This window comes from Schistosoma mansoni (assembly GCF_000237925.1).
Source record: "Schistosoma mansoni, WGS project CABG00000000 data, supercontig 0166, strain Puerto Rico, whole genome shotgun sequence".
Lineage (NCBI taxonomy): Eukaryota > Metazoa > Platyhelminthes > Trematoda > Strigeidida > Schistosomatidae > Schistosoma > Schistosoma mansoni.
The window spans coordinates 29,864-41,022 of NW_017386054.1; the positions used below are offsets into that span (position 1 = coordinate 29,864).

General features: G+C 29.8%; 2 protein-coding genes across 2 annotated transcripts; both read right to left on the reverse strand.

Annotated features, from left to right (window-relative positions):
* Positions 1-1,264: 1,264 nt before the first annotated feature.
* Positions 1,265-10,117, reverse strand: Smp_148570 (lim homeobox protein,putative; the record flags this gene model as incomplete). Its single annotated transcript, XM_018797320.1, has 4 exons — positions 1,265-1,438; positions 3,970-4,047; positions 5,194-5,335; positions 9,933-10,117. The coding sequence occupies 4 exons, from the start codon at positions 10,115-10,117 to the stop codon at positions 1,265-1,267; spliced, it is 579 nt and encodes a 192-aa protein (XP_018646784.1).
* On the reverse strand, positions 6,681-7,118 carry Smp_192730 (hypothetical protein; the record flags this gene model as incomplete). Its single annotated transcript, XM_018797331.1, has 1 exon — positions 6,681-7,118. The coding sequence occupies one exon, from the start codon at positions 7,116-7,118 to the stop codon at positions 6,681-6,683; it is 438 nt and encodes a 145-aa protein (XP_018646785.1).
* Positions 10,118-11,159: the final 1,042 nt, after the last annotated feature.

The window sequence follows — 11,159 nt, forward strand, 5'->3', positions numbered from 1 at the left end:
TGCTGATGATGTCGTTCAGAAGGATGATGAAAGCTCCACGACCAAACCATCCAGCTCAGAGAACAAAACTCCATGAAAATTGTTTTTCAGCATTAATTATTACCTGAGAAACTTGACCAACTATATTATTATGTACAAATAATAATTTGTTGTAACAATAATATAATAATAACCATTCATTTATTACTTTAATTTCAGCAGATGTAAAGCATAATATTAATTATTCATAATAGTAATTGGTCCAACGTTATTTACGAGAAAGGGTAAGAACTCTTTAGGATATCACAAAACTGATCAGCGAAATTAAACATAAAAATGTCAATCAAAGTTCATTTCATTAGTTTATTTAAATACAGCTGCTTGAATAAATTGAATATTTGGATCTGGTTAAATTTTTAATAATTCGAATAAGTTAAATTTATTCTTGTCAACTAATCTATTTTGATAGACATAGTTTATGAAGTTATATATATACACATATATTTAATTGATTTTGTCGTTTTGTTTTATAAATGACAGGGAAATGAAAAGAAAGAGGGGTACACAATTAATAGATACTTTATGAGAAAGAAAAAAGAATGTCTTCACTGACTTAAAACTCTGGTCTATCGATGAAGACAAGCGGTAAAATGTAGCATGATTGAGAAATTCAATAATAAGAGACTGACCAGTTGCAGTCCTAAACATCAATGGGAAGAGCCAAACAAACAATACTAAGTGAATTAAACTTCACCCTATTGCACAAGCAAGTGTCTATCAGGACTCAGTCACTGAGAGGATAACGTGACGGTTCGAGTCCCAGAGTGAACATCAACTCTGAGATGCAGGTACATCCAGCTGACGAGTCCCAAATAGGATGAAACTCGCGTCAAACTGGATTCCAGTGTTAGCCACTATCCATCTTTACTTAAAATGCTTGTGAACTGACGCTATTTCGAGGCAATGCGCACAGTATGCACATATGGCCAATAAGAGACTAACCAGTTGCAGTCCTAAACAACAATGGAAAGATTCAAACAAAGAATACTAAGTGAATTCATAAAATATAGTTATTAAGGAATGATTTGAATAGTGATTGTTCACTAATTACTTTAGTATAGTGCCTTGACAGTGATTGAACACAAGTATTGAATATCAAACGTATAAAGAGTTTCTAATTTGGAACCCCAACAAACAAATCTGCCACAAAATACAGAATTAAACAATTTTGGTAAATTTTAAATATTCTACTTTCTTCAATACGATTTTAATGTTATAATTAATATTACATTAACTTACGTATATCTGATATAGTAGGATTTCTTAGATTAAATAACATAGAGTTTGGTGATTGAATTCTAACCATTGGTTCATTATTAATCATGGGATTGTTAATTAACATTCTACGATTTGACTGTTGTCGAGATTCTTGAGCATGACGACGAGCTAATTTTTTAATCTAAAAGTAGTAAAAAATATACAGATGAAAATATTGTTACCTTTAATGAAATGTGAAAATATATATCGAAGATCTGAATTAGTTTATAAAATAAACCTTATCTGTTGACATTATGATACAAAAATTAAGACAAAACATTTTCATAGTTGAGATCACGATTCATTTGAAGCTAGACCACCAATGAAAACCTGGAAGCAGTGGATGGCCGTTTCGTCGTATTGTGGGACTCCTCAACAGTGCACATCCACGGTCCCGCGTAGCGAGATTCGAACCCAGTACCTGCCAGTCTCGCGCCAGAGCACTTAACCGATAGACCACTGAGCCGGCATCCGAAGATAAAACAGTTGAAAAGTAATGAAAGGTTATGAAACTATTAAATACAATAAGTTATTTGATAGAAATAATTCTGTCATTGCCTTAGTAACCAGTGATTAAATGATCATTGGATTAAATGATTAGGTTGTATGATTGAGTGAACTTTACAAATCAGTCCACTATTGGTTAAATTCAATTAATATTGTAGTAGAATGTACGGAAATGTAAGATTTGAAGAGTTAAAGTGGAATATGTGTTGCAATAGAGAGAACTATTGTTATCCTCATAAAATATATTGTTTGTGTGTTTGCGATTTATTTTTATAGTTGTACGTTAAATGCAAATCAGGATATTAATATAATAAATTACCACTTTTCCATGACTCAAAATAAACCAAACTCACCTCAAAGCTAAATGCTTAGATAAGCCTGATATTAGATTTTGAGTACGCTTTATAAAAACTGGTCTTTTTACATAAAGAATGGGTCATAATTAGGGTAATTAGCATTTGTTTTAGAAGCGAAAGTTACACATTACTCATTATTAATCATGATTCATGTGGCTCCTAGGGTTTTTTTAGTTAGCCAAATTACAAATAAACAACATGATGGTAGAGTGGAAATTATTATACTGAAACTATCAACTTCTTTATAATTCTATTGAAACGATCAAAATGATCATTGAGAAGCTTGAAACTGACTTCTCAGTTCTCGCGAATGAATCCTATAATAAATCTTAATATTTATGACCCTCCATTGATTCTATCTTATTTGCAGTTCATCTCTAGTTTTGTTACGAACTAAACACCTGTTTTCGTTACTTGGGGTCATATTTTAAATCAATTAAGGTGAAAGGATCAATCAAGTTATCGAACTGAATGGTTGTTGTATATGTAAATATCTGTTTGTATTCCTGATACTTTCAGTTGTAATACCGAATAAATAGTGCCTATATTAGGAATATTGTATTCTATAATGTTGTTCTCAAATAGCACTCATTGGCATACAGAATACTTCATTTTGCTTTTGACTGTTTTTAATCGAATTGAAAAATAGTTCGCTTTTAAATCTTTTACAAATGAATACTACAAATGTATGGGTATTGATTACAAAGTAATGACAGTGATACTTTACTCAATGTTCTAAATCCCACAATAGCCTAAACAGGTTAATTTTGTTTATATTCAGACTATTTTAGTTCCCTTTAGTAAATTAATTACTTGGAGAATAACTGTAGTTTAGTGAATACTCTTTCTACAAATGCAACTGAAAGAGTGGTCTTTTGACTACCAATCAAGTTCATGTCTGACTCAATAGATGAAACAAAAGTCTTTGGTCACCTTATTTAAATTAGACTATGTGTTATATATTCTTTCAAATTTGTCACACTGTTCTACTATACACCGTTGATTTATCAATGAAATACACGACGAAGTCTTCTAACAATCGTTGATTATTGCAAAAACAATTAAATTTGTCACCTATAACTTTTGAAAGAGAGAAATGCAAAGAAAATTTGTGTACTTAAATATTAATAAACCCGTGCTTCATTAAATACTGTCTGCACTGGTTGATTTTCGCCACCCTTAGTCAAACTGTAAAGTACGTCCATTCACAGTTATGAGAATGAAAGAACTCCTCGAAGAAGTCCATAATTTTTGGTTGACAAACAAAAACGGAGGAAAATCCTTCAAAATGAATAAGATATAACATTTATTAAAGAAACTTGACCACTGTAGTGAAAATATATTTAAAGTTAATATCCTTCACTGTGATTAATTTGCAAAGCCAGTGAGCAGAGACTTCCAACCCTTCGAAGACCATAATAATAAAGTTTAAAGACCTGTACATACCACTAGCCCATAGTTATCAACTTCAAAAATTCATTCTTTTTCATTGTTTGATAACAACAGCACTTTTCTAACCTTATTCGACTTTATCCAACTTACTATATAGAGCCAACTGGTGGATAAAATACTTCGCTAATGGCACAGAAATTTTCTTTAGTGTATGCCCCCGTTCTCATTTACTGGTTTAGCTGTTCTATACACAGTTCATTATAAAACATTTGTCTCAACACAAGTCCACAACATTCCTTTTTAGACTAAATATCTGATTCTCAGGATACATATTTATATTCAAAAAATATTATCCCTTTCAAATAGAAATAATTAGTGAATTTCATCGAACATTATCATAAATAACAGAAATAATCACCTTTGCACGCTGATTTTGAAACCACACTTGTACAACACGAATATTTAGACCAGTTTCTGTTGCCAAAGCTTCACGTATCTAAATTAATTAACGGATTATTTGTAAAAAAAAAAGAATCTTAAATACCTTTTCTAATTATAGACAAAATGAAAACCAGATATAAATTATTCAACCTTCAAATATAGATTAATACCATAGTCTTATCTTTGGCGTTTTCTGCGGATTAACCAAATAAATTTAACTGTATATCATTACAAAGTCTAATAAGATTTTCTCTTAAACGCATCGGTATCAACTAATAGACTTGGGTATTATATTCAAACAGTTCGTTATATGAATCATATATTTGAAATTATTTTCCCTGAATTTAGGCATCTAAGGAATATCAACAGTACATCAATGTGAGATAGAACATCTGAATACTACCATATTTATAAATAACAATTAGATTTTCTGTAGGTTAGTATTCTCTTCACTCTATTTGCGGTGGTGAATTTTTTATCCTTAGGTTAGTTAATTTGGTATGGGATAAATGTATCCTGAAGTAAATCATGTTACTTGATCATTCTGCAATTCTGGAAGTAAATCAGTTAATTATGAATTTAGATTTGATTAGATCTTGTAATCAAATGCTAAGTAAATCACTATGAAGTGAAAACTTAGTAGATACAGTATGATGACATGTTGTTCCTAAATTATAAACTTTCCACTATTTTCTTAAAAACGTTTTTCGGTCAATATGAATATCCATCATTGATTGAATGAATAACTTGACAAAAACTAGGCGCTGAATATACAGAAGATACTGAATGCGGAAACTATATTTAAGAGTCATAGAGATTGAAATTAAAGTAATTTTGGCGTTTTGTCCATCAACACAATCTTAGCTTCTTCAGGGTACTAATCAAAATCAACGTTGTTAGAGTTAGCTAACTAAGATTATGTCAAACACAAATTCCATATTCAATGTTTTTTTCATTATTATATTAGTCCCATAGGAGGAAATGTCAATCCCAATTAGAATGAAAAATTGTAGGTTACATATTGTCTTCACGGTTATTTTAGTTAGAGTTTAACAGCTAAATGAATATGGGTCGAAAACAGAGACGTAAGGACAATTATTTTTTTTAAACTACTTGATTTTCAGAATAACAGTAAAATTGATTAAAATAAATGGTACTCGTGCTAATTAAAAATACTAATTTAGCCAACGAGTTGGTTTACCTTACGTGTTGGTTTTGGATTGAACTCAAATACAGCTTTGAATCTGCGACGTTGATTGGCTGTCAAGATTGTGCGTGGTCTCTTGGAATTTTTTCCAGATTCAGAATCACTATCCATTTCATACAGTTCATCATCATCCATCCTATCTGCATCTAAGTATTCAGAAATGTATTCACATTATTAACTATATTACTCAGTAAATTTATATATAAAGTTATTTCATAAGATTTATATTTGGAAACTATTGAAGACATGAACTAATAATTAAGGCCTTACAAAATGAGTTACATGAACGAGTATTCAATTAGTAATAATAATTATATGAAGCTACTCTAAATATCTCTAGAGAATTACCACCAATTAACTATGCTTGACGTCGAATCATTGAGAACTAAATTTATACATTAATCTTCATGTTTCATTTTACTGAACTTATTTTGCTGGTTGGCCACAATATCAACCCGATAAGTAAAAAACTTGTCAGTACTGATGCCAGATATCAATGACCGACTAACCTACATACATAAATCTTCAATAAATTCACCATGGCTTTTTTTAGCTATGATACTGAATGAGTACTATTAAAGTCACTGTAAAAATATCAGTTCTTGTCATACTTCTAACCAAAGTTATTTATGAATCAAAATAAGCCTGTTATCCATATCACACAATTTTATCTATTATACAGTAATTGGTCGAAAGAACAAAAAGCATCGTTCATCATTCTAATGACATAAAAACGAATTCGGAGTTACTCAAACATTGAAATTATTGTTAAATGTGAATAACTCTCTCAAAATATATATAAATAGTATGTGTTTAACTGGTGAAATTAATCATTATGTTTATCATCAAAAGCAGTAATGAATGAGTTAACAAAGTAAATTGTATATTTGCTCTCAAGAACTGAATAAACACTTTAAGGTTTGAAGGCATCTAGAAAATGTTGACCCAACACCAACTTTGTTAAACATTGAAAACATTCGGCATTAGTAGTGTTTTACGTGCATGTATATGAGGAAAATATGTTCCCAGTTACTGATGAACAACCATTAGTGTTCGCCTTAATAACATCGTCAGTAGTCCCGATATAAAGTCTAATTGTCTTATATCTTTCATGGAATACAGTAGTAACTAACCTGTTTATGCATTTTTGATCTTTAAAATAGTATGCTAACAGACTGGGAACAATATAATTTTCAGCTATGAACAATGATATTTTGTAGAGGTTTTAAAATTTTTGAGTGAATTAATCCTGTCTGATTTCTTTTTAAATCCATCAGTGGACTAATTGTTACCAAGTTAATAATGTTGCCACTTCATAATCTTTATCAATCTCAACCTTGATTCTCAACATTTATTCCATTCATAACAAACAGTGACGTTATGTTGTTTACAATTTCGATTCTCCCAGTTGAACTGTGTTCTAATATATCTCACTGAGAATTCTGATAATTACTATATTATTAGGAAACAGCATTCATACCTTAAATACTTTTGAACCTCTGTGCATTGAATGTACAGTTAAACAAAATCTTACCTTTACTTGAATCATCACTAGAATTCGGTGCAGATATATTGATATCTGATAAAAGAACTGAATCATTCAATAAACTTGTATCAATGGTACTACTAGTTGATTTGTCATAATTTCCAATATCTGATTTTATTTCAAGTGTCATCAATCGATTGGATTCTTTACAATTCACATCTGTATCATTTGATTCTTCATTGGAATATCTTTCTTGTTGTTCATTCATTCTGTTATCTTCATTATTTGTGTTAGTAGGATAATTATCATTCACGTCTTGTGTACATTTTTCAAACTGTAATGATTGTCTAAATGATTCTTGTAATCTTGTACAAATGTGTTGTGATTCTTTGTCAAGTAAATATTTCTCATAATCCATTATACATAATGGCATACAATTTTTTATTGTATACTCTTCACCAGGAGTTAATAAACGATTACAATCACAACATTTAAAACAATCTACATGAAAATAATGAATTAAAACAGATAAATTGAATGAATCTTTTGTAGTATCAGTTTCTTCATTGGCAAGATTTAATTCATATCTGTTTGTTGTTGATGTATTGATCTTAGCAGCATTGGTAGAGGTAACAACAGATGACTGGAACTCAAGTATGTTTTGTTTTTCTATGAAATCATTTTGTATTGATGTTGACTTCACACTTTTATATGTGTATAATCTAAGGACAGAGTCTTCTGATTGAATTAATTGATTACATCCTTTACAACGAATTCCGAATTGCCTTTTTAAGTGAAAATAAAGAGATAAGATAATGAGATATATAGTATGTATACCGAAATGGTATAAGAGATAAGGTGGGATGCGCTAGAAACTTATTATTTAATTAATTACGAAATACTGTGTTATAAGTTTCGTAAAGAATCAACCAATTAAGAATAATATGTGTTACTCAGTTATAAAAATGATATTTTCGTATGGAACTCTAAAATCAAAAACTTTAAATCTATAGTGAAAGTATGAAACGTTCAACATCACTTTCAAGATGCCCATCTTGGTACTTTCAAGAATCGACTAATGATGAATGTGTATTTACATTTCCTTTTAACGATCATTCACAGTCTATTTTTAAAACAAAAAATTAACGTTTTCAATGTATGTATCAAGCTATTAAATCCAAAACAAGAGTCTAAATTAGTAGCTGACACTTATTATATACATAAAGACTAAATAAGATATGGTGTCAGGTTGTCAATAGTTACTGCAACCGACATACATTTAAACACATTTTCATGAACATATCATTATTAGGTCCGAAAAAAGAAAAAAATTATTTTAAAACAGCATATTAACAATATGCACTTTGATGTTCTCAACTATAATAATGATTGATATATATACAAAATGACTAGAGAATTATATTGTTTCACATTGACTTCTTCTAGATGGTTCATGATTACTGTTAGGAAGTGGTAACTTAATAAATATGGAATAAGGAAATCAAATTGATATTGGAAAAGTAAACATTTTTTCATAGTAAATAATAACTGATGATTATACCAGATCAAAGAAGATTTTAAAGAAGATATATAAGACACCTGATATTATGCATAATTAAACTTATACTATGTTCAAAATTTGCTAAGTTATCTACATATTAAAATATAAAGAATTCAGCTAACTGACCATCAGAGTATACCTAAAAATATTTCATTGTTTCTATTGTGTTTAATCACTGAATTATCTAATAGAATGTATCTATCTTTCGGTGTATTATTATTGTGGATTGGCAAAGCAAGGGCAGCATTTCTACAATTGAAGAACATATGGAACTCAAAACAACTATCAAGCAGTATCAAAGTCACAATTCTCAATACAAACGTCAAGACAGTCAGTTCTACTGTACGGACCTGAAACGTGGAGAACTACTACATCCATCGTCAAGAAGGTACAAGTATTTATAAACAGTTGTTTAAGCAAAATACTCAACATCCATTGGCCGGATACTATCAGTAACAGCGTTTTACGGGAGAGGAAAAACCAGCTTCTATACTGAAGAGGAAATTAGAAAAGATGTTGGAAGTGGATCGGACATACATTACGGAAATCACCAAACTGTATCACGTGGCAATCCCTAACTTGGTATCCGGAAGGGAAGCGGAAAAGAGGAAGGCCAAAAAACACATTACGCCGGGAAATAGAAGCAGATATGAAAAGGATGAATGTTAACTGTAAAGAACTGGAAAGGACTGGTCAGGACAGGGTTGGATGGAGAATGCTGGTGTGTGGTCTATGCTCCTCCATGAGGGGTAACAGGCGCAAGTAAAGTAATAATAAAGTATTATTAGTGTATGCTTCTAAATTTTGTCAAAGTAGTTTAGTTTTATTTATGCCGTTATACACTTTTCTATAAAACATACATTGATCTGATATTTCTTTTTTTGTTTTATAAAAAATAATTAACAGCTTAAGATAGTACACGATTGTAAGTTCCCTAACTGGTGTTTCAAGGTTGAAACTATATATATTTTTCTTAGGAAGAATTCTAATAAACTAAACATACAGAATATTAGTCGATTCAAGAGAAAAAAAAGAGAAAAACATTAAACAAACTTTAGAATGCAATACATATTGAATATATATAAAACACCATCATGTTAGACTCTATAGCATTAAAACACTACAACCAATGATTACTCTCATTCCATGAAACTTATTCAAAGCCATCTACACAATCTTATTATCATTCAAATAATGTAAATTCCCATTTTGATATTTGGTAAATAAAGAAACAAATTGAATTATAGAAGGAATGAATTGATTGAAGAAATTTTAAAAGAAATTTCTTCACTCAATTCATTCCTTCTATAATTCAAATAAACAGTGAATAACTTTACGAACTAATTCCCCACTCTGATAGACAGATAAATAGAATTAAATTCTGAAAGCCAAAGGAAAAGAGGAAGACCAAAGAACACATTACGCCGAGAAACGAAGACAGACAGGAGAAGAATGAACAAAAATTGGATAGAAGTAGAAAGGAAGGCCCAGGACAGAGTGGGTTGAAGAATGCTGGTCGGCGGCCTATACTCCATTGGGAGTAACAGGCGTAAGTAAGTAAGTAAGAATTAAATTACTATCATTGAATCATTATCTTAAAGATAAAAAAACGAGTAAAAGAAAATAACTAACTTTTATGCAATAAAAGGCAATATCATATAATAAAAAGTGATATTATCTACTTACTTAATATAATCATTTCGACAATATAATTTTTCATTACGTACTAAACATTTATCATGTAATAAACAATGACATATTGAACATGTAACACATTGTTCATGCCATGTATTATGATCAATACATAATAAATATGGATCCCAAATTGGTTGATGACAACCAGCACATAATAATGGTATAATATTAATCATAATTTTATGAGAAATAAATGATTGTTATTAGAAACTAATGTTTGTTTTGTTTTGTGACCTTGATGTTAAGTTGCTCTTTTAATTTATTAAAAAAAAAGATACGATCTACTATTTGTTTATTAAATTTGACTCAAAAATTTTTTTTAAAAGGAGGAAACTCAATTTATTCTCATCAGAGTCAATAAAATTAGTGGAGAAGAAAAATGAACTTAGTTGACGCTTATTCAAATGCGCTTAGTTATTATTAATGAACCAATCAAAATGCATTGAAAAATCTGTCGAATTATTCCCAATACATAACTCAATAGAGATTGGTATTTAGAATTCTTTTTTTTGGTTTTTAATTACTCAGACAATCTACTCCTAGATGAGACAATAAATATATATATATATATAGTCTGATAGAAAAAGGTGAGAGGGATTGACAGAGTATAGTTAGAGTAATATAATATATACCAATAAAATTTAGTTGGTTAATCATGTTTAGTAAATCATGTTGAAAAGTCAACATTCCTATCTCTTCCCCCTACAGTAAAATTTTAAAATGAACCACCTTTCCCATACAAGTTATAAAAATTAATTTCACTAAAAAAGAAAACAATAACAATCTACTCATAATTGTATCATGAAGGGGGGGGGTGTTTATTTATTCATCATATATTAGATTTATTCCAAGTTTATTTATTTTACTGATTCATTGGATACCCTAGAATTAATGATAAGATCGAAAAAAAATAATTTTAATTAAGAATGTAATTTTTTAACTGTTCAATTATTATTATTATTTTTTTGTTAAATGTATACAGTGAATATTTTAATCATTAAAAAAATACAGTTGAATATTAAGAAATGTTTTGTCTGCACGATAAAATGATTAAAAATTAATTAAGTACACTAAATCGAAAAAAGTAGAAAGAAAAATAAACTAGCAAGAATGGATAATGGCTAGCAGTGGAAACCAGGATGGGCGTTTCGTTCTATTTGGGACTCGTCAGCTGGATGTCCTTGCATCTCAGAATTGATGTTTACCCTGAGACTCAGA